Source organism: Prionailurus viverrinus, chromosome X (assembly GCF_022837055.1).
Source record: "Prionailurus viverrinus isolate Anna chromosome X, UM_Priviv_1.0, whole genome shotgun sequence".
NCBI lineage: Eukaryota > Metazoa > Chordata > Mammalia > Carnivora > Felidae > Prionailurus > Prionailurus viverrinus.
The window spans coordinates 53266650-53290833 of record NC_062579.1 but is presented as its reverse complement, the minus strand read 5'-3'; the positions used below and the strand labels follow the sequence as shown (position 1 = coordinate 53290833).

The following is a 24184-nucleotide window of genomic DNA, read 5'->3' as shown; positions in this document are numbered from 1 at the left end:
AGTACACAAAAGCTGCTGCTCCCCTCAGATGATGAGACTTGTAGAGAAAATGGAGAGGAAACATTTCTCAAAAATACACACTCACCAGGGAGAGGAAGCAACCTTTACTGAGTTTCTTCCATGAAGTTGTTCTAGATGGGAAGGCCCAGCTCCCTATTTTATCTCTAGAATGCTGGCTGGCATTTAACCTTTCCAACACAATCCCCCTGCTCTCCCTTCCCCCTTCCCTTCAGCAACCCAGCTGAACAACTTGCTTCAGGCAGCTGCTTTATTCTGGGAAGGAATGACAGGAACTTGCAGGCAGAGCCTGTGATCCAGGAAGTGGGCATCACACGTGAGAGGGCAGAGGGTCCTACCTGCAAGAACAGGAGGTCTGGCTCTGTGACAGCCCTTCATGGGAGTCAGGAGCAGCCATGGTGGGATTTGAAGGGTGAACAAGGGATAATAAGTTTGCAGAGTGTCGACATCATAGCCTCGAGAAATCACACAGTCCATTCCCCATCTCCATTCCAGGCTCAGAAATAACCCCTCAGATAAGCCTAGCTCAAGCCCAAAACGGCCAGAGTGCAGTGTAGACAGATATTGCTAGGCAGGTTTGTTTTTTAAGTAGGGTGGTGGTAGTTCCTGGCAGTCCCACTCAGCCCCTCTTAGCCAGCGTCACGAAACTCACACATCCACTCACCCTACTCCCATTTCTGCCCAAGCAGGGTGAGCAGGCCTTAGCATTGGTCTCATTGCCCCTTCACTGTATTCATTGGGCCCTTATGCAACCTGCCAGTTATGAGACCAAGCCTGAATCCCAATCCTACTAGGATAGGGTTATACTTCTCACCCAGCTTTTGCCAGACTTTTTTCATAGGAGCTACTTCCTATAACACACACACACACACACACACACACACACACACACAGAGACGCGCGCCTGTCTGTGCCATGCCTAAGCCTTCCACATCCAACCTAAGAACCGGTATTCACAACCCCACCCCTTCCTCAACAGCCTAGGTGGCTGAGATCCCAGAAGGCCTCCTGCCCAAATTATGACAACTCACTAAGTCAAGAAGAACAGTCCTCAGATGTTTTTGGCAAATCCAACCAATGCTTGGCCCACATTTGATGCTGAAGGCCCAACCAGGGGCCCAGCTCTACCCCTAATGTCTAAAGATGCGCCTGACTGCCCCTTCTGCCTGGGAGGGGTTAGGCTAAACTTTTGCATCCCTGCTGATTCCTGATCTTCAAAGTCCTCCCCAGTGGTTGAGGTCATGTTTGGGGCTCAGGCCCAAGTCTCTTTCAAGAGAAAACAATTGTCAAGTGAGACTTACCTACTCTAGTGCCAACAACATCAGCACTTATCATGCCCTCATCAGGTCACCTGAGTGCACTAGAAGCTGGTGCCTCTTCCACTCTCAAATGGGCTGGGATGTGGGTGAGGGAAGGGAGGAATAGAGACCTGGCAAAGGAGGTCAGGTGGGAGGACCAGCTGCCATATTGGGTTGTCAGTTTTTCCACATAGGCAACGGGCACCAATAGGCATTTAACAGATGTTTGTTGAATACATATACAAATAAATGCATGCATGAATCCTAAAATATATAGGGAAAACATTCTTGAGCTTACAGAAATCTCTATCACCAGCCCAGTTTGCCTTCTCTACCTCTTTCTTTGTGTTCCCATCTTTCAGGTAAGTATCATTAAGTCCTTTTCTCTGAAGTGTAAACTGAGTCATTAAAAATTAAGAACCTTGCTTGTCATCATCCCAGAAAGGTGAAAACAAGCCCAAGAAGACCTTACAATGGCTCCTGAGCCTCGGCAAATGCAACTCGAGCAGACTGAATCCCATTTACCTCATCTGAGAGGTTACATGCCACCAGAGTATCATGGACAGACAGATGGCTGGGGCTGGATGTATTCCCATTTGCCTTTCTCATGGGGTTCCCAGCACCTCTCTGGCTTCAGTTCCTCCAGCAGCAAACTCAACACTCCACAGTCCCAAACTCCCACCCAGCAGGGGTTGAGTAGGCAACTCACAAGTGGGGCAGGGGGACAGGCTGCATGGACCAAGCCTCTCTGAGCCTACAGACACCCGAACACAGAGCCCCTGGCGGAATCACCGAGAGGACTGTGGCCAAAGCCTATCCATCTTCTTCCTGACTCAGTTACCAAGGTTCTTGGAGGTCCTGAGGGCCCCCCTCCCATTTCCCACCAGGTCCATATTGGACTCCCCAGACCTCACTGAAAGGGCGAAGGTTAAAACGTCCCAGCCACGTACCTAGTCATTCCAGCAACTTGCCCAGCAGTCCTCCAGATCGTGTGCTCGGGAGCTGGAGGAGGGACAAGGTGAGAGGACAAGGCTGCTGGGGAAAGCCCTGGGCTCCGTAACCTCCTGGCCAAGTTAACAGACTTTCCAAACTAAGGCCGGAGGAGGGACGAGCAAAGGAGAGAAAGGAAAGGAGGCAGGACCAAAGCTAACCCTTTCTTTTTTCTTCCTAAACTCAATCCAGATTCGCCTTCTGAGGGTTGCTTGAAACTGATCCCCGTGGCTCTGACTCGTCCTTTCTTAAAGACATAGTCTCCACTTTGGGGAGGGTGGGGGGGAGGGGATAGAGGAAAATCTCACCTAGACAAAATATGTCCCAGAACAAAAGATGGGGGGAAGGCAACACGATCACAGAACCCCAAATGTCCCACACCTGCACTCTTGATTCAGACTCAGAGCTAGAGGGTTCTTTGACATTCTCTCAGAGCAGCCCACTCAAGACCTCTTCTGGGTGACTCAGGAGACCCTGTTAGAGACACAGGGCCATGGTGGGGAGTTGGTCAGTTTCCAGGAACTGGAAGATTAGGAGCCAAAGCTGAGTGTGGGAAAAGGAGCACAGGATGAGGAGTCCTGCCTCTACCACTGCTCCCTATGTCACTGAGAACAAGTCACCTTCCTCCTCTCTGCCCCTGTTTCCTTTCTTGACATGTGAAAACATAATAATCACAGCCCCGCTGAGCTCCCAGCTTGCTGCAGTCTCCTGTTACAGCAGAAGGCAGCACCCTTGGGGACCTGGTATCTGATCCCAGTTCTGCTCTGGCTGCCAGATATTTACATGGACTGGAGTTGGGACCTTCTGCTGTGTTAGGTGAAGGTGGAATCTGGGTGTGAGCTTATGAGTGGGTAGATGGGGAGCCATTTTGTTTGTGTCTGGGAGAAGGAGGAGGAACAGACCATCTCCCAGGTTCCTTGCAAGGTGTTAGCAACCCATCAGAAGCTACCATTCAAGGGCACAGAAAGAGGCTGCGAGCACATCCTCATCTTGCCTTCACCCCCATATTTCCCATTTCCTTCTGTGGGAAAACCACCTAGGACATCATCCTGGTGGGGCCTGGAGCCAGGCTCTGGCCCTGGTGGCTCCACTGTAGCTCTTTCTTACTGTGGGCTCCAGCTCCTCTTCCTCCCTATAGCTGCCCACTTCCTCTCCATGCCTGGGCTTCTGTTCCTTTTCATCCTGTCTGTAGAGCAGGGCATGGTCTCCAAGCTTCTGCCTCCTTACTCATTGTCCCCAAAGAGCAGCACACGGCCCCATTTCCTTTTGGGGGCATAGCTCTTAGCTGTCTCTGCATTAGAATCTCCTGAAAAGCTTTGGAAAAAAGCTCCTAGTCGAGCCTCATCCCTGGAGTCAGGTCCTGTTAGTCTGGGGGTGGGGGTGGGGACTGGGCACTGCCATCATGAAAGCTCTGCAGGTGATTTCAATGTGCAGTCAGAGGTGTGAACCACAGATTTGAGGGTTTCTGCTGCTTACTACATCTGGGAATCAGGGCAAGGGTGACCAGATAACAGGTATGGGGAAGGACAAAGGGTCAGCATCTCCCAAAGTTCTTCCAGAAGCCCCAGGCTCCCTCCATGCATCCCTCTCAGGAGAAGATAATAGCAATGGCTCACACCACAGTGTCAGGCACAGTGCCAAAGGCTTTTTGTGTTACTTCACTGAATCCTTACCACCACTATCATCTTAGGAGGTACCATTATCATCCTCATTTTATAGTTGAGGAAATTGAGGCATCAAATTGGTCTGTGAGTGTACAAGGGGCAGACCTGGGATTTGAACTCAGGCATGCAGCTGTCAGATATTATTTTGCATCCCTCTGGGTGCAGTAGCATAAAGCCTGGTAATGTTCTCAGATGCTCCCCTTCTCCCTGGAAGTGCCCTCAATCTATACCTCACGTCTGAGGATGCTCTGGGGCTGAAAAAGTAGTGTCACCTAGTGTGCATTCAGGTGTCCTTTGACTTTGGGGGTCATTTGTATTTGAGGGAGCTGCATTTGAGGGCTGACATTAACCTTTCAAGGAAGACAGAGAGCTGCAGTAGTTACAAAAGTGGACTCTGGTCAGACACACCTGGATGCATGTCCCAGCTTGGCCACTTACTTGATGGTGACTGTAGAGATAAGGCTCCTTCCTTGCTAGTCTTGGTTTCCTCATTTGTCAAGTGGAATAATCATACCCAGCTCATGGGGCTGCTGTGAAAGCATATAGGTGAAGTGCCTGGCACAGAGGGGTGCTCAGTGCACATGCTTCCCAAGTCTTCAGCCTACCCAATATCAGAAGAACCTTCTAGAGCATGCTGTGGACCCCTTTGGCGACCTGATGCTGCCTTTGTACACTTTCTTGGAAAAAAATGCTTTTTAAAAAATGTTTTTAATGTTTATTTATTTTTGAGGTGGGGGGGAGGACAGAGAAGAGGGAGACACAGAATCCGATGCAGGCTCCAGGATCCACGCTGTCAGCACAGGGCCTGACACGGGGCTCGAACTCACGAGCCACAAGATCATGACCTGAGCCAAAGTCAGATGCTTAGCCAACTGAGCCACCCAGGGACCCCAATGGATAAAATGCTTTTAAATGCATCCAATAAATTATGAAGGATTACAAAGGAAACTGATTACCGTATGCTGAAACACAATTTATAATCTAGTCATATGTGTATCTTGATTAACACATTCAATATAACAAGATCTAGTAGTGGGTCTAATGACTACCATAATTAAAAAAAATTTAAATGTTTATTTATTTTTGAGAGAGAGAGAGAACACAAGTGCAGGAGGGGCATAGAGAGAAGGGGACACAGAATCTGAGGTAGGCTCCTGGATGTCAGCACAGAGCCCAACGTGGGGTTCCAACACATGAACCGTGAGATCATGACCTGAGCCAAAGTCAGAAGCTTAACCAACTGAGCCACCCAGGTGTCCCTATGACTATCATAATTTTGAGGTAGTGATGAGCATTCATGGTTTTTTGAGCTACCTGAAACAGGTGTAATGTGATATTAAAAGAGCTGTAATTCCACTGATGTCAGTCAACAGAGGCCACTAATAGCATTGCAGTTTATTGCTCTGGAGACAGATCAGCCTGCTCCTCTGCTCCTTAGGCTCATTAGCTGTGTGATCTAGTCCAATGTATTTAGCCTCTCTGTGCCTGTCTTCTTAGATGTAAAACAGGAGTTGCTAGGAGGATGTGCAGAGTTAATGAGCATATGTAAAGTGCTTAGATCCTCAACTAGGAGGGAGCAGATGCTCTTTAAGTGCTAGATCCTACTGTTTTGTGTTTTTTTTACAAATGGGCTTCTATAGATTAGGGTGCAGATCCAACCCCCAGGGCAAAGCGCTACCTCCAGCTAGGTTCCCCTACTATGCAAAATAACTCCCAACACCTCACGTAATACCATGCCATTTGTATTCTTTGGAGACCTGGGATCTTTAAATGTTTCCTTTAAAACTCATGCCAAGGCCAGGTCTTCTGAGGCCAAGAAGAGAGCTCCTTTTCAGGGACTGCCTGCCCTTGGGCTTTACCTCAGGAGAGTCCCCCAAGGCCTCTCCCTGTAGCCTCCCTCATGACTTCACTTGCTGTCCCCCCTCCCCCAGATGTCCAGGGCACTGCAGTCACTGGCTCTGCCATGCCCTGGGCCTCCCATTTAAGAGTCTGGGGGTTGCCTACAAACTTCTAACAAGCTAAAGGGCAATTTGGAAAACTGTAGCCTCTCTAACTTATTGCAGTTGTCATGGGTCAGGGAGGGGGTTGATCCCCCCTTTCACTGTGCAGATGTGGCAACTTAGTCGGGCCCTCTCTCCTTCCACTCTTCACCCACCTCCCCGACTTGAGTCCACTCTGCTGCTTGAGCCTTCCTAATCCATGCTTCTGTTCCCATTGCATGCCAAGAATGTCAACAGCCTGGAGGAAGCTTACTGTTCATGAATCCAAGCTCCTTGAACACCACCCCACTCCACATCCTGCCAAGTCAGAGAGGAAGAAGTGGGGCTGTGGTAGGGGAATGGAGCTAGCCAAGGTCTGATAGCCAGCAAGAGGGAGAACTGGCACTGAGACCCAGGTCAAGGGGTCACAGAATCTGAGTTCTAGAAAGAAGTTTAGTTTAGTGCCATTCCCATTACATCACCCACCTCTCAGAACCACACCCCCCTCCAAATCCTATTGTTTCAGGTAACAACTGGAAATGTTGTTTTTGTCACAACCAGAATCACTACTTCCCCTTCTAGGCAGTCATTTTGGAAAAAGCAGACAATACTCCATCTCCTTCTCCCACTTCTCCCCCAGGCTTCTAAAGGTAGCCTTCCAGCATCTGTTGGCCCAACTTTCTTCCTTATCTGTTCTAGGCATGGACAGTCCCTGCCTGTTCATCAACCATGTTCCCAAATATTTCTACCATTCTGGGCCTCAAATCAGTTTGCCAATCTCATGTTATTAGACCTCCCTGTTGCCTTGAATCTCCTAGGATATACTAGACTGTGTCTGCCTGCCCTCTGTTGCCCTAACACCTGGTATCAGGCCTGGCATAGAATGGACATTCAGTCTTTAAGAAATGAGTGAATGAATGAAAGAAGATGCTTGTGTTGCAAGGGATAAAGAGAGGAATAAGACACAGATATCCCTGCCCTACAAGAGCTTAGAATGTACTTATGAAGACGATATATAAAATAATAGAAATATGTGAATAGAGAACGAGGCCGCCATATTTGACTTTCCCTGTAGACCAACCAGAGTTCTGGAGCACTGTAAATAGGTTGGAATACAAAAGCTGTTGGGTGCAAGGGCACGACAGTTCAGGTCAAGTCATAGAGCAGCGTCTAGGATGAAAGTGGGCATGAAGCTAAACATCAGGCTGTAATAGAGCTGGGGACATTGGGAAAAGCAGATATGGTTTCCAAGAACCAGAGACACCAAGGTAGCAAAAGCAGGTTTGGAGTGGAAAAGAAAGATTCTGGAAATATGTCTTTGAGGTCTAGTGTGTAGCTGTAGAGTTTTGTTAGTAAACTAGAGGGGAAAGGGACCAGAGGCAGGAAGGTAGAGGATAGATGAGAATTATCTGAATGAGAATAGAAGCAGCGAGAAAGGAAAGACAGAGCCAGGGCAAAAATGGCTCCAAAAATGGAACCAATTCCATCTGGTGAGTCAGAAGCTGATGATATTGCCACTGAAATGGGCAAGTATTGGAAGGATGCGAGTGTAGCTTTAGGTCTTCTTACTCCTCAACTTCATGTATTCACTCATCAAACATTTATTCGACACCCACGACATAGCCCTCAACTGTGTGTGTGTGTGTGTGTGTGTGTACACATTCTAACCTCTAGGGAGAGAGCCTCTAGGGCTCTCCTGCCCCTTTGCCTTCAGGAAGCATAAGGGAAGGCAAAAGAGGCTCCTATATGTTTGCTACTCAAGAGTGTGCTCTGTAAACAAGCTGTATCTCTATTACTTGGGAGCGTGTTAGAAAATGAAGAATTTCAGATTCCACCTAAGACCTTCTTAAATAGAGTTTGCACCTTGCTTCTTAAACTTTAACATGCAAACCATCATCTAGGGGTGCCTTGTTGGCTCAGTTGGTTGAATATCTGACTCTAGATTTTGGCTCAGGTCATGGTCTCATGGTTCGTGGGTCCAAGCCTCAAATAAAGCTCCATGCTGGTGGTGTGGAGACTGCTTGGGATTTATTTTCTCTCTCTCTCTCTCTCTCTCTCTCTCTCTCTTTCTCTCTAAGTAAATAAATAAAAACTTAAAAAAAAACCCATCATCTAGAGATCTTGTTTTCTATGTTGCTGGCCGATGGATCACACACTGAATAGCAAGGAACCAGGCCACAAAAAGGGACCAGTGTTCTGGGGATAGAGCTTTTCATTAGAGGGGCAAGGGGAAACTGAGCAAGCTAGGGTTATGGGTTTATTTGGGGGGGCCCTTCAGGCAGGTGGGGAAGTACGTTTCTAAGCAGCCTCTCTCCAGGTCCTCCAGAAAGCTGCTCAGTGCTGTCTCTGGTCTGGAGCAAGGCCTGGTGCTTCCCACATAATGTAGCCCAACTCTAGACAGGGTGAGCAAGCCACATAGGGCTTTGGGTCCAGAGCCACGCTTCCAAATGAGAAGTCCTCTGAGTCCTTTGAGGTCTTAGCATGATGATCTACAGCTGGCTAAAGAATTGGAGTTTTGGGGTCCCAGACAACATGCCTTCCAATCAGAGACACAACTAATGGAGGATAAGAGAGGACTGCCCCCAGTTCATGCTTTGTTGGGAACCTAAGACTCACAGGGCAGCCATCTGGGACAGTGTGTTTTATGAGGTCACATGTAAGTAGATTTTAATGAAGGCATAACAAATCTACAAGGAAAATATATCAGGTAGTGAAAGTACAGGTGATTTTTATTTTCTTCTGTGATACTTTTCTGGTTTGACCACAATTAACCTGTGTTAGTTAAAAAACCTGTAATTAACAAAGGCTTTATTGCAAAAATAAAATTAATACAAAGAAAAATCATGGCAATATACAAATAAGTGCTGACTTTCATGGTGCAATTGATTGTATGGGGATGCGAGAGGGACTTCCAAAGTGAAAGGCAGAGTGACAGGGTGGAAAAGAGGTGTCTAAGATTGCCGAGCCTTTATTCTGAAGTTGGGATGAGCCAAACTCAAAACCCAGATCTCCCAGAATGCAAAGCTGCTGAGCACTGGTCAGGCCCTAACCTGGGTAACTGTATTCACTTCTAGGATCAGAGAGTTTAGTACTAGAAGAATCTGAGTGACTACAGGGCCAACCCTATCCTTTTTTTTCTTACCGGATGGAATCGAGATGCAGGTGGGTGAGGACACTGAGGGCTCTGTACTTTGTTTTGTGTGTTGTGTGTGTGCTGTTTTTAGCCTCAGGCCTTTTTTATTCTCTCATTTATGGTACAGCAGCAACTAAGTGGTATAGAGTCTACTAGGAGTGTGGCAGAAAACACCCCAAGCCAACTCAAAATCCATAAGATGAAACAAACTTTCCCACCCTGGGGATCATACTCATTGACTGAGTGTCTACCAAACAGCAGGCCTTAGAAAGGTCACTGTTACCCTGGTTTCATAGACAAGAAAACAGACTTGGAGAAGTTAAGTGATTTGTTTAAGGCCATACAGCTATTAGATAGTGAGGCTGAATTCACTTTGAACCCAGGTCTGTCTGGATATGAACTTCAGCTCTCTACACTGCATCCTCTTCTTTGAAGTGTGTTAGGGGAAAGAGTGTGGGCTGATGAGGAAGAGGCTAGCTCAACGTGGGATGAAAACAAGGGTTTGGGCACAGGCAGTATTTTATTATTTGTGCTCCAACACACCAGCACTTCAGAAAACAAAGTAAGATGGGGTAAAGGCAGGACTTCTGGACTTGCTGAGTCCAGATCATAGTGTGGCCACATGTTTGCCAAGTGCCTTCAGTTCCCTGCCATCAGTCCCCGGTTTCCTTCCGGAGGGGCTTAAAACAGCTGATCCCTAACATCCCTACGAACATTCTGGAACTTGGTAAAGAGTTACAAGTCTCTTCCTCAATAGGGTATGCTTTTCCCAGTTGGAAGAAACCTATCCTTTACTGGGAGCCAAATGAAAGCCACCTGAGTCTTCCCTTTCACAAAGACAGGGTCTTGCTATTAAGGGTCTCCCAGAAAAAAAGTTTCAGAACCCCTGAAAACAGAAGGCTCTTCTTCTAACTTCTTCTATTCCTTCCTGCTGTTTAAGCCTTCAGTACACTGACCTTTCATTAATGTACCTTTGTGTCCTATGAAAATATGGCCTCTCCTTCTCATGGTATAAAATGCTGATGTCAGTATTCTCGCACCAGGGTCTGCCCTTCACTGTCAAGTTGTCCTCAGGTGTACTCTCTAGATCCATCCACACTTTTCAACAGGTTAGAGCTAGTAGAGACCAATGAAGATCTTATATCTATATTCTAAAAACCATAATCCACTTTCATGTGCTGCCCATTGAAGAAGAACACAGTAGATGGAATATAACTGATGTCAAAATAGTGCATGTAAACGGGAGTTCGGTCCACATCTACCAGATACATAGCAGCCATTTTACTCAGGTCAGAAGACGTCTTAGAAAGAATATCATCTAGCTGCAGACAGACAGGATCCTCATCTCTCCCAAATCGGAGAACCAATACCTTCTCTGCAGTACTTTTTATTGCTTGGTCTACTTTTTTGCTAGTTAGCTTGGGCAACAGGAAGCTCATCTTGCCATAATCCAAATATTTATCCTTACTGTCAGTCTTTCTTTGTACAAGTCACCTCCTTCTCTTCCACTTGACTGTTCGCTACTCCGACCACTTCTCCAAAATGTCGGCACACAGGCGGTTCCCGTCTTCTACACCAAAAGCAGCAACCCTAACTCAAAGTAACACAGGGGCTGCTGCCTCCCAACTCTGGTGGACCACTTAAAAAACTGGAAACGGAAAAAGCGAGGGGTCTGTACTTTGGCACAGGCTCATCTCTCTGTCTCTATCATCCTCCCCTCTGGCCCTGTGTGCCCGCCCACTGTGTGTCTGGCACTGTTGTAGGCACCTGAGACACATCAGTGACAAAAAGTCCCCGCCCTAGTGTGCTGTGATTAAGTCATATCATTTATTTCTTCAGCAAAAATTCATGGAACACTTATGTGTGGGGTCCCGTGTGAGGCATAGCTGTTTTAAGTTTGGGGTAACTGTTCATAGCTTTGGTCTCATCCATCCCCCCTCCTGTCAATGCTTTGTGGACAGTGAATAAATCAATGAATAATGACATGGCCAAGGTCACACAGCAACCTTGAGATGGTGCTGGCACTGAAACCCTGGTACCCTGATAGCTAGAGCACTTGCTCCTGCCCTTCATTACAGTCGGCCCGGATCTTTGTAAGTTCCCTCACCTTGGGTGGGAAAGGTCAGAGAGGAGAAGGTCAAGGGCTGGCTCAGACTCACCTCAGCAGAACTATTTGGAAAGAGGAGACCCACCCTATCAGGGACCCTCTCCAGGAAGACTGGGTAAGTCGCCTGCTTCCAACAATTCTGCTCAAAAGCTTGGGGGAAGCAAGAAGAGTCACTCTCCAGTAGGACCCTGTCGGCTCCATCACTCTGCAGAGGAACTGATCATGTTTTTAAATACTTTTTTTAAAGTTTATTTATTTAGAGAGAGAGAGAGAGTGGGGGAGAGGCAGACAGAGAGGGGGGGATAGAGGGAGAGAGAGAATCCCAAGCAAGCTCTGTGCTATTATCGCAAAGCCAGATGCAGGGCTCGGACTCGTGAACCATGAGATCATGACCTGAGCTGAAGTCGGACACTTAACCGACAGAGCCACCCCGGTACCCCAGGGGAATGATCATTTTTAGGTACATTTCATTTCTGTGTTAAAACAAAGCCACCACCGGGGCTGCAGGCTCAGAGACATTCCCCATCCACCCCCACGCCTGGGCCCCAGATTCTTTTCCTCTGAACCAGAAGCAGCACCTGCCCATCGCAGCTGGAGCGGCTGCACTGCAGCTCCCTCTGCTGGGCGCTGGGCGGCCTTGGCTGTTCCATGGGGCGGAGGAGGAACTCGGACGGGAGCGGGCCACTTCCAAGGAGCTTCTTGTTCCGGAGGTACTGAGGGACCATGACTCATTATGCCGGCTGCGCCCGCTCCAGTCGCCCCCGCAGCCTCGCCGCCTCTGCACCCGCTTGGTGACGCACCAAGATGCCCGGAGCTGCTCTGCGCACGAAAAGGAGCCCCGGGGAAGCCCCCCTATGGCAGCTGTGTGCCAGCACCTGCTCCGCCAGCCCGTGCTTAGCCCTGCTCCAACCCACCGCGTTGTGGAAGCTTCCGGAGCTGGAAGACCCACTCACCACCACAATGATTGAATCTTTACCAGTAACCTCAAATAGGGGTTGTTTTGTTACATGGCCTTCACGGAATGGGAAACTGAGGATGAGAGAAAGGTGAAGTGACGGCCAGGGTCAAGAAGCTAAGAAACGGGGGAAGCACTAGATTAACCAGTTATCCCTGACTCCAAAGTTCAAGGTGCGGTTTCCACAGCATCAACCTGCAGTGTCCTCCTAAGCAGCCCGCCTCCCCACAACACACACATACACAGAAAGGGAAGGTTGGACCGCATCATAGAGGACCTTCAAAGTCAACCACTATAATAAACATCGACTATTTGGGAAATTAAAGAAAAGCTATAAATGGTATTTGAGAAGAAAGTCAGGTGGGTGTTCAGCTTGACTCCGTAATCATGTTTTATTATGGAGTAGAGGATATGATCAGAGCTTTGAGTTAGGAAGATGCACCCAAAGGAAAAACAGATCAGAGAAATGGACCTACGGTAGTTCAGTAGCACTCAGTAGGGTCTAAGTAAGAATCATGAGAATGGGGGAAAAAAGAAACAGATCCAAGAGTGGGAAAAGAGTTAATGATAGATTGGATTTTAAAAGTGAGGTAAGTACAATCCATATAGCACTTTGTACCTCCTAGGGTATTTACTGCAATCGATTTTGCCTTCTTTACTAGAGTGAGGTTTTGTTGGTCTTGTTAGATGCTAAGATCCATAGAGTAGTGCTGGTGGCTCAAGCCCCACTCCTGCCTTGGAGACCATGACCCTGTGGGGGGAAGGGGAGAGTACACATGTCTGGGGGCAGTGTCCATCTTGTCAGCCAGATAGAACATGGGAGGGCAGAGCTCCTTGTCCAGACAGCATCTGCACATGCCAAAGAACCCCTAAACCAGCCCCTATGTCCTCCTTGGGAAAAGTTTGGAGGGTTTTAGTTAAACTGCAAGGCTGCCTTATGCTACCAAATATCCTCCTTCAGTTCGCCACAGCCACTGAGTGGGCAGCTCTATCCCAAGGCCAAGGATCAAGACCTTGAAACTGGCTGTGAGTGCCTGCTGCCAGCTAGTGACACTGAATGAACATACCCCTGGGCAGGCAGCATGGCGCTATTGTGGTAGAATGGGCCATTTTTATTCGAGGGTAAATTATCCAGGCACCAGCACCCCCACCAAGACAGAAATTCCATAGAACTGGGGAATGTTATGTCAGCAGTGGACCCACAGGTAGCCAGATCCACCTCCATACCCACACTGTTAGTCTATCCAGAACATCAGGCCCAATAAGCCCAGCTACTAACCCAGCTTATCTTCCCCTATATACCCTATATGGATGGACACATCAATGAGAGCACCCTGCTGGGAATGGGTGGTTCCATAGTTCTCCAGGACCTCACCCTACAGAAAGCAGCATGTAATAGGGGGCTGCTCCTAATTCCTGGTACTTCCCAACCTCCACCGTTCATACTTGCAGTCATCCTGGGCTCTCCCAGACAGAAAATCAGGACTCCATTGTCTCCTCATGTTACTGTGTGCTGCTTGTCTACCTCATCCACTCCTCAGTCCCTTCCTTGAAGTCCAACGAAGTACATTATCAAGCCAAAATTTGGGGAGTTTTTTTTCTTTCTAATCAGGAAAAGGATTTGCCCCCACCTTGGGGTACCACTGAACAACAGACCTAGTGCCCAGAGTCCATGTTTCTAATAAATATTTACCCATGGAGTTTGAAGTACAGGCTTTTACAAATACATAGGAACAAACGTGTGGAGGGTGGGGTGGGAGGGTATTGTGTGGGTTATTTAGCCCCTAAGCATCTTTCATGTGAGCCCTGGTGTTCTTTGTGAAGGAGAAAAAGTTGTATGGAAAAGAGGAGAAAATATGTCAATTCTCCTTAAATTAATCTGTAAACTCATTACCATCCCAATCAAATCTGCACAGGAATTGTTCATAGAACCTGACAAACTGATTTGAACATCCATAATGAAGAGAATATTTATACGAAGAGCTAAAACAATTGTGGGGGGGGACAATGAGGAATAATTTAGTATACAAGGTATAAAATCTATAATAATTAATAAGATGTGATATTGGCACAGAAATAAACAAATGAATGAAAGAGAATAGAAAGCCCTCAAATCAACACATTTAAAGATACTAAATAAATAATCTAAGTGGCCTTTACAAGCCAATGGTGAAAGGATTGACTGTTCAATACATAGTATGGGAACAACTGGCTTTTCATTTGGAAAAAACTAAAATTAGATCCCTACTGCATTCTAAACACACACACACACACACACACACACACACACACACACAATTCCATATAGCTCAAACAACTAACATAAGAAATAAAACATAGGGGTGCCTGGGTGGTTCAGTTGGTTAAGCATCTAACTCTTCGATTTTGGCTCAGGTCATGATCCCATGGTTCGTGAAATCGAGCCCTATATTGGGATCTGCGCTGAAATGACAGTGCAGAGCCTGCTTGTGATTCTCTTTCTCTGCCCCTCCCCCACTCAAGCTCTGTCTCTCAAAATAAATAAATATTAAAAAAATAAAACATACCTATAACTACAATGGAAAATATACAGATGTAATTGTTTGTGACTTTGGTGTACAGAAATCCTTTTATTTTATTTTTTTTTCAACGTTTATTTATTTTTGGGACAGAGAGAGACAGAGCATGAACAGGGGAGGGGCAGAGAGAGAGAGGGAGACACAGAATCGGAAACAGGCTCCAGGCTCCGAGCCATCAGCCCAGAGCCCGACGCGGGGCTCGAACTCACGGATCGCGAGATCGTGACCTGGCTGAAGTCGGACGCTTAACCGACTGCGCCACCCAGGGGCCCCCAGAAATCCTTTTAAAACAACACACACACAACACACAAGGCATAAAGGAATGGCTGATAAATCTGAATCTACATCAAAAACACTTCTTAGATGAAAGACACCATCAATAAAGGCAAAAGACAACTGATAAACTGGGAGAAATATATTACTTGCAACATATGTATTAGGTAAAAAATTAATCTCTCTCTCTCTTTGTGTGTGTGTGTGTGTGTGTGTGTGTGTGTAAGAGAGAGAGAGAGAGAGAGAGAGAGAGAGAGAGAGAGAGAGATTTCTGTAAATCAATAAAAAGGGAAACAACCCAAAGGAAATATGGCAAAGTATATGGTCAACCTATTCAGGAGAGTTGCAATTAGCCAATAGACATTTGAAGAAATGTTTAACCTCTAGTAATCAAGTAAATGAAATGAAATAAAAACAACCATCAGATACCATCTCCCACCTGTCACCCTGGTAATTAAAAGTTTGATTTTATCAAGTGTTGGCATGGAGGTGAGCAAAACGGCTACTCTCATATACTCCTGGGTGGAGTACAGCATTACTGGCAGGAATTTGGAAGCACCTAGTAGTATGTAAAATACACATCTTCTATAACCCAGAGTGTGTAAGATTATTTACTTATTATTTAATTTATTCTATACATATATAATATGATGTATAATATATAATATATATTTACTAAATTATTGAAATAAAATGATTTAATAATTTATTTAATATTTAATTATTTAATATTTATTGAATGGATGTTTATTGAAATATCAGCCATCAAAATGTAGAAACAATCTAAGTTCATAAAATAGGTAAATAGTTACATAAACTGATAAAATTCATACTCTGCAAAATTAGTTAACATTTTAAAAGATTAAGTTAGGACTTCTGCTTCTGGGAAGACAGAGTAGATATACATTTCCTTATTCCTCCTAAGTAAAACTACAAACTACAAACTCAGTACAACCAAAACCCCTCAACAATATAAATAAAACAACACAAAAGACTCGGAAAGATCGAGGGAGGAAGGAACACCAGCGAGAGGCCTCAGAACTCGAGGAATGACATGTCGGTATGTTCCCTGGATCTCTGTTTTGCTTCATATATTCCAGAGTTGAAGCTCAAAAAGCTTGCAATCTGGAAACACCAATGGGTGCAGACAAAAGCAAAACCAAAAAGTCTGTGCCTCTAACCAAAGGACCAGAAAAGGAGATAGACTAGCAAGGTAGAAAATTCTAGACAATAACTCCTTTGCTTCAGCAAATACCACAGGAAGAAAAAAATGTGGCTCCATCCCCAACCCCACCTGCAATGGAAAGGTTGAAAAAAGACTTCTACCCTTGCTAAGCCATAGCTAGGTACCCCAGGTACCCCAAACCTCCCTACTAGGATGATAGCAGAGAAGGCTGAGTGGGGAGCTGGGATAGACCCACTAAATGAAAAATCAGCAAGGATATAGAAGAACTCAGCGACACCCTCACCCAACAGGATCTAATTTGACATTTATAGAACACTCCATCCAACAACAGAATAATACCCATTCTTTTCAAATGCCCATGGAACACAGACTATGTTAGAGCACATCCTGTGCCATAAAACAAACCTTGACAAATTAAAAAACAATGAAAAGAAAATGGAATGTATTCTTTACCCACGATGGAATCGAAGCAGAAGTCAACAATAACAGAGAGATAACAGGAAAATATCTAAACACTTGAAAACTAAACAGAACAGTTTTAAATAACCTATGGGTCAGAGATGAAATCTCAAGAGAGATTTTAAAAATACATTGAACTGAATGAAAATGAAAATACAACATAGCAAAATTTGTGGGATGCAACTAAATCAATGTTCATTAAAGGGAAATCTATAGCACAAAATACTTACACTAGAGAAGAGAAAAGGTCTCAAATCAATAATCTAATTTCTTACCTTAAGAACTAGGGGGTGGGGATCAAAAATAGAGCCAAAGCAAACAGAAAACAGGAAATTAAAATAAGAGGAAAAATCAATAAAATTGAAAACAGGAAAACAATTAGAGAAAATCGATGAAGCAAAGAGCTGGTTCTGTGAAAAGATCAGTGAAATTGACAAACTCTGGTAAGACTGACAAAGAAAAAAAGAGAAAACACAAATTACTAATATCAGGAACAAAATGAATATCACTTCAGACCCCTCAGAAGTCAAAAGGGTAATAAAGAAATACTAACAACAACTTTGCACACTTGGAGAATTTTGACAAAATTAACCAAGTCCTTGAAAAACACAAACTCCTAAAACTCACTCAATAGGAAATAGATGACTTGACTAACCCTGTAACTATTAAGAAAATTGAATTCATGATTTAAACACCCCAAAAAGAAATTTTCAGTTTCACTGGAGAATTCTACTAAATGTTAATACCAATTCTACACAATCTCTTCCAGAAAATAGGAGAGAAGAAAATGCTTCCTAACTTATTTTATGAAACCATTACTATCTTGATGCCAAAACCAGATGACAGTCATACACAAAAAAGAAAACTACAGACCAATATCCCTCATGAATATAGAAGCAAAACTTCTCAACACAACATTAGCAAATAGATTTCAGTAATATGTAAGAAGAATTATATACCATTATCAAGTGGGGTACATTCCAGGGATGCAAGACACTTTCAGTACCTCAAAATAAATCAATGTAATCCACCATATTAACAGACTAAAGAAGAGCAATCACATAATTATATCAATGCAGAAAAAGCACTTAACAAAATCCAGCACCCATTATGATTTTTAAAAAAAAGCCTTTCAGGGGGCGCCTGGGTGGCGCAGTCGGTTAAGCGTCCGACTTCAGCCAGGTCACGATCTCGCGGTCCGTGAGTTCGAGCCCCGCGTCGGGCTCTGGGCTGATGGCTCAGAGCCTGGAGCCTGTTTCCGATTCTGTGTCTCCCGCTCTCTCTGCCCCTCCCCCGTTCATGCTCTGTCTCTCTCTGTCCCAAAAATAAATAAACGTTGAAAAAAAAAATAAATAAATAAAAAATAAAAAAAGCCTTTCAGAAATAGGAAAAGAAAGGAATTTCCTCAACTTGAAAAATAGCATCTATAAAAAACTTATAACTAACATTAAACTTAATGGTGAAAGACTGAATGCTTTCCTCCTCAGATTAGTAACAAGGCAAGGATGTGTTAAAAAGAAAACCACAGGCCCCACAGGCACCTAGGCCAAGTCACCAAACCAGGGCTTAATCCATAACCTAACTGTACTTTCAACCTCCCTAGAAATGTAGTCTTAACTGGTGAGTCAGAAATTTTCTGATCAGCACCAGTGAGGTAATCTGTCACATGGGTTCTCCATTCCCCAAAGGAAGATGAGGTAATCCACCTAATAAGACCTCCTGCCCTTCTCCTTCTAAGTTACAGTGAACTTGCCTTAAACAATCTTTTCCTTTCTTTTGATAACTTCTTATCCCGCCCTCCTTCCTATATACCTACCATTTTGTACAACTCCTCAGAGCTCCCCTCTATTTGCTAGATGGGATGCTGCCCAATTCATGAATCACCTAATAAAGCCAATTAGGCCTTCAAATTTACACAGTTGAATTTCTGTTGTTTAACAGATGTCTGCCTTCACTACTCTAATTCAACATAATGCTGTAAGTTCTAGCCAGTATAATCAGGAAAGAAAAGGAAATGAAAGGCATACAAATTGTAAAGGAAGAAATGAAACTGTCCCTATTTGGGGGCACCTGGGTGGCTCAGTTGGTTAAGTGTCCAACTCTTGATTTCGGCTCAGGTCATGACCTCACAGTTTGTGAGACTGAGGCCTACATCAGGCTCCCCGCTGACAGTGGAGAGCCTGCTTGATATTCTGTCTCTGCCTCTCTCTCTCTAAAAATAAATAAATAAACATTAAAAAAAAAACCACTGTCCCTATTTGGAGAGGACATGATGGTACATGTAGGAAGTCCCAAAGCTACAAATTCCTAGAACTAATAAGTGAGTTAAGCAAAGTTGCAGGATACAAGCATATACAAATAAATGGTATCTCTATATACTAGCAATGAAGAAATGGATGCCAAAATTAAAAATACAATACCATTTACAACTTCTCAAAATGAAATATTTAAAACTTATTATGTGGCTACAATAATAAAGACCTGGTGGTCTTTATGGTCCTGGTGGAGGGATAGATACATAGATCAATGGAGCAGAGTAGAGAACCCAGAAAACAGACCTACACAAATACTCCGAACTGATTTTCAGTGAAGGTGCAAAAACAATTCAATGGAACAAAGATAGCTTTTTCAAATATTGCTGGGGCACCTGCACGTAGGCAAAGTGGTGAATTTTGACCTGTGTAGTGGGTCGAATGGTAGCCTTCAAAAAGATATTGCTGCATCCTTATCCCCAGAACTTGTGACTGTTACCTTCCTTGAGAAAAATGGGTCTTTGCAGATGTCATTAAGTCAAGGATCTTCACATGAGAAGATTATTTTGGATAATCCAAGTGGGCCTTAAATCCAATGACAAATATCCTTATGAAATAGACACACAGAGAAAGTGATGTGGAGATCAAGGCAGAAATTGGAGTGATATGGTCACAAGATAAGGAAGCCAAGGATTGTTGGCAGCCAGCAGAAGCTGGAAGAAGCAAGGAAGGATTTTCTCCTAGAGCTTCACAAAGGGAGCACGGCCCTGCTGACACCTTGCTTTTAGACTTCTAGGCTCTACCACCATGAAAGAGTAAATTTCTCTTGTTTCAAGCTACCAAGTTTATGGGAATTTGTTATGCCAGTCTCAGGAAATGAATGCAACCTGTTTCATACCTTAAAAAACAACTTAAAATGCACCACAAGCTAACCTTATTGTGGTAATCATTTTGCAATATATATGTGTATCAAATCATCACACTGTATATCTTAAACGTACACAATACTGTATGTCAAATATATCTCAACAGAGCTGGTAAATGCCTCACAAACTTAAATGTTAAATGGAAAACTAAATTTTTAGACAAATAAAAATGGACTCTAGAGCTAGATCTTATACTTAATGATCAAAACATGACATGAAAAGTCAATTCACTGAAAAGGATATATAGATAGCAAGTAAGCACATGAAAAGATGTTCACTTGCCATCAGGGACATGCAAATTAAAACCACAATAAGATATCGCCACATACCTATCAGAATGCCTAAAAAAAAAAAAAGTGACCACACCAAATTCTGGTGAAGATGCCAAGAAACTGGATCCCTCATACATTGCTGAGAGGAATGTAAAATGATATGGCCATTTTGCAAAAGAGTTTGGCAGGTTACTTTAAAAGCTATATTTGCAACTACTAGACGACCCAGCACATGCATTGTTGGGTATTTACCCCAGAGAAATGAAAACTGCCCACATAAAAACCCGTTTTATGATTGTTCGTGGCAGCTTTATTTATAATAGCCAAAAAATTAGAAACAATCCAGATGTCCTTCAATGAGTGAATGGATAAGCTATGTGTGGTATATCCAAGCCATGGAAAGCTATTCAGTAATAGAAAGGAACAGAATGTTGACACACACAACAATCTGAACGAATCTCCAGATAATTCAGCTGACTAAAGAAATCAAACCATCCCTAATATACTAGATGATGCTATTTACATGACATTATTGAGATGACCTAATTTTAGGATTAGTGGTTGCCAGAGATTAAGTAGCAGGTAGGACTGGGAGGAAAGTGAGTGTAGCTGTCAGAAAAGGGAACTTGAAAGATCCTTGTGATGATGGAAATCTTCTATATCTTGACTGTATCCATGTCATTGTCCTGCTTGAGATATTGTACTATAGTTTTGCAAGAGGGGCACCTTGGTGGCTCAGTCAGTTAAGCATCCAACGCTCGGTTTCAGCTCAGGTCATGATCTCACTTTGTGAGATACAGCCCTGAGTCAGGCTCTGCACTGACAGCGCGGGGCCTGCTTGGGATTCTATCTCTCCCTCTTTCTCTGCCCCTTACCCATTCTCTCTCTCTCTCTTTCTGTCTCTGTCTCTCTTGCTCTCCCTCTCTCTCTCTCTCAAAATGAATAAATAAACACTTATAGTTTTACAAGAGGTCACCACTGAGGAAAACTGGGTGGAGGGTATGTGGAGTTTCTCTGTATTCTTTCTTTTTTTTTTTTAAGTTTGTTTGTTTATTTGTTTATTTATTTCAAGAGAGAGAGGCAGAGAGAGAGGGAGAGAGAGAGAATCTCAAGCAGGCTCCATACCATTAGCACAGGGCCTGACGTGGGGCTTGGACTCATGACCCTGAGATCATGACCTGAGCTGAAATCAGGAGCACTTAACCGACTGAGTCACCAAGGCGCCCCCTCTGATTATTTCTTAAACTGCATGTGAATCTACAGTTATCTCACTATTTAGTTAAAAAAAGAATGAGTTAGATCCATGTGTTCTAACATGGCAAGTTTTCCAAGGTATATTGTTAAATGAAAAAAGTAAGTTACAAATCAATATATATGGCTTAATAGCATTTATTTTGAATACCCACACACAACCAAACTATGTATATATAGGAAAAGACTTGGTAGAGGGTACTCTACACTGATGACAGTGGTTACCTCTGGGGAGCAGAGTTGGGAGGGGGAGAGGATTTTAATCATATCTGGGTTTTTTTTTCACTATGAGAATATATTCATATGCAACTTGTGATTATCCTGGACATAGTTACAGTGTTCTAGGAATCCAAACCTGTTTTGCTTGCCCTAAACTGACCTATCCCTGCTTCACCACCAGAGGACCCAGCTCATGACCCCCTGCCCTTGAACCTCAAGGAAGTGGCTCTAGAGCCTACCTAATTTGGAAAGAGCCCCACCCATACTACCTTTGAAGTATGCAAGTAGTACCTGGAAGGGCTGATATACCCATGACCATGAATCTATCCACTGCTGATCAATGCAACAGTAGTTTTCATAAGGCAAGTTGACAAACAGATATGCAAGTTTCAATCCTGGGGGCAGCAAAGAGCTCCCTACCCTCTGACCCAAAAACATGGCAGTAGTTGAGCCTCTTTGGAAGAAACAGAGAGCAGCAGGCATGAGTAACAATTGGATATGTATTCTCAGCTGTGCCTGGAGGACAGCAGACTCATAGTAGGGTGGCCCCTGAGAGTGCATTCATTCATTCACCATATATTTATTGAGCACCTACTATATGCCAGGTATTATTCTAGACACTAATAACCACAGTGAATAAAATGAAGTCCCTGCCCTCATGGGGCTCTCATTCTAGTGGGGGAGCAGACGATAAGCAAGATAAATAAATTATATGTTAGGTGGTATTAGGTGCCATGAAAGAAAACACAGCATGGAAAGAGGATATAAAGTGTTGGGAGTTGGGGGTTGAAATTTTAGAAAAGGTGGCCAGAGAAGGCCTCACTGAAAGGGAAACATTTAGGTGGAGATCTGAAGGACAAGAGAGAGCCAGCTACAAAAATATCCAGTGGTTCTGGATATCTTCTGTTTCCCCCACTAGATCTTCTCCACCCTTCTCCACCCAGCTTTGTGCCCTGGTAGGCTGACCTGTATGGACTGCATCAACAGGTTCCCTTGCCCTCTGGCTTCGGGTTAGGTTTGACCAATGGGAAGCACCTGCAAGGAGATCAGAAAGAAAAAGAAAGTGAGATTTTTTTTTTCACTAGCTCTCTCTTTGCAGGTTCACCATGCGTTGGCCACATCCCTCCACCAAAGATCACAGCCCTGAAAGGTGGCCCTCTCCATACAGCAACCTTTCCCTAGTTCCCATAACCACTCTCTTCCAGGATCCTGACTGATACCCTGGGGATAAAAGCATTCTAGGCAGAAGTAAAAACAAGTACAAAGCACAAACCTGCCTGGAAAGCTTAAAGAATGATCAGGAGACAAGCATGGCTGTAATGGAGGAGGTGACAGATGAATTTGTAGGAGATATTGTCAAGGACATAAGGGGGCTCCAGATTATGAGGTTCTTGCAGGCTACCATAAAGGCTTTAGCTTTTTTAAGAAAAAAAATTTATGTTTATGTATTTGTGAAAGAGAGAGAGAGAGAGCATGCATTAACTGGGAGGGGCAGAGACAGAGGGAAACACAGAATCCGAAGCAGGTTCCAAGCTGTCAGTACAGAGCCTGACGTAGGACTCGAACTTATGAACCATGAAATCATGACCTGAGCCAAAGTTGGACGCTAACTGACTGAGCTACCCAGGCACCCAAGGCTTTATCTTTTACTATGAGTGAGATGGGGAGCAGTTGGAGGATGCTGAGCAAAAGATTGACATATTCAAACTATGCTTTTTTAAATGTTTATTTATTTTTGAGAGAGAGAGAGTGCACACAACTGGGGGAGGGGCAGAGAGAGCCAGGGAGAGAGAGAGAATCCCAAGTAGGCTCTGCATGATTAGCACAGAGCCCGATGCATGGCTCAAACTCACAAACCGTGAGATCATGATCTGGGTTGAAATCAAGAGTCGGCTGCTTACCTGACTGAGGCACCCAGGAGTCCCTATTCAAACTATGCTTTAACAGCATTACTTTACGAGACTGGTGATGGGCAAGAGAGGGTGATGGCTTGTAGTAGGGTAGTAGCAATGATAGCAATGGAGGTAGTGAGAAGTGGTTGGATTCCAAATAGATTTTGAAGGTTGTACAGAAGCATCCTCTTCAGTAGAATGACCAGAGCAAAGGCCCAAACCCAAGCACAGAGACTTGTTACCCTGCTTATCATTGCATGTCACTGAAAATTCTGTTATTCAACAAGATTTCAGAAGGCCTTGCATGCAGCATGATTATTACCTACCACTTATGTGAGACACACAATTCTAGGCCAAAGGCCAAACCCAAAAGGTCCCCGGACTATACTTGACTCCAGAACAACTCCAGAAAACTATCATCATGGATTTTCTTTCTTTTTTTTTTTTTTTAAATTTTTGTTTCCAACGTTTTATTTATTTTTGGGACAGAGAGAGACAGAGCATGAACAGGGGAGGGGTAGAGAGAGAGGGAGACACAGAATCCGAAACAGGCTCCAGGCTCTGAGCCATCAGCCCAGAGCCTGACGCGGGGCTCGAACTCACGGACCGCAAGATCGTGACCTGGCTGAAGTCGGACGCTTAACCGACTGCGCCACCCAGGCGCCCCTGGATTTTCTAACCAACCTGCTTCCCCCTGCCTAAAGCCACAATTCTACAGGGGTCATACTGGGTGCCATTTTGCCTCCTGATTG

At 44.5% G+C, this 24184-nt stretch overlaps 1 protein-coding gene across 2 annotated transcripts in view; it reads right to left on the bottom strand.

Annotated features, from left to right (window-relative positions):
• Positions 1-24184, bottom strand: part of NHSL2 (NHS like 2) — a 296010-nt gene that overhangs the window by 147559 nt on the left and 124267 nt on the right. Inside the window, exon 2 of one of the 2 annotated variants that reach the window (XM_047843556.1) lies at positions 22507-22575. Coding sequence is in view for 1 of the 2 variants with exons in the window: in XM_047843558.1 (XP_047699514.1) it covers positions 2267-2274 (8 nt within the window). In the remaining variant the exon portion in view is untranslated. Of the gene's footprint in view, positions 1-2266; positions 2390-22506; positions 22576-24184 lie in introns of those variants that run through there. The other variant, XM_047843558.1, reaches the window with a different exon arrangement.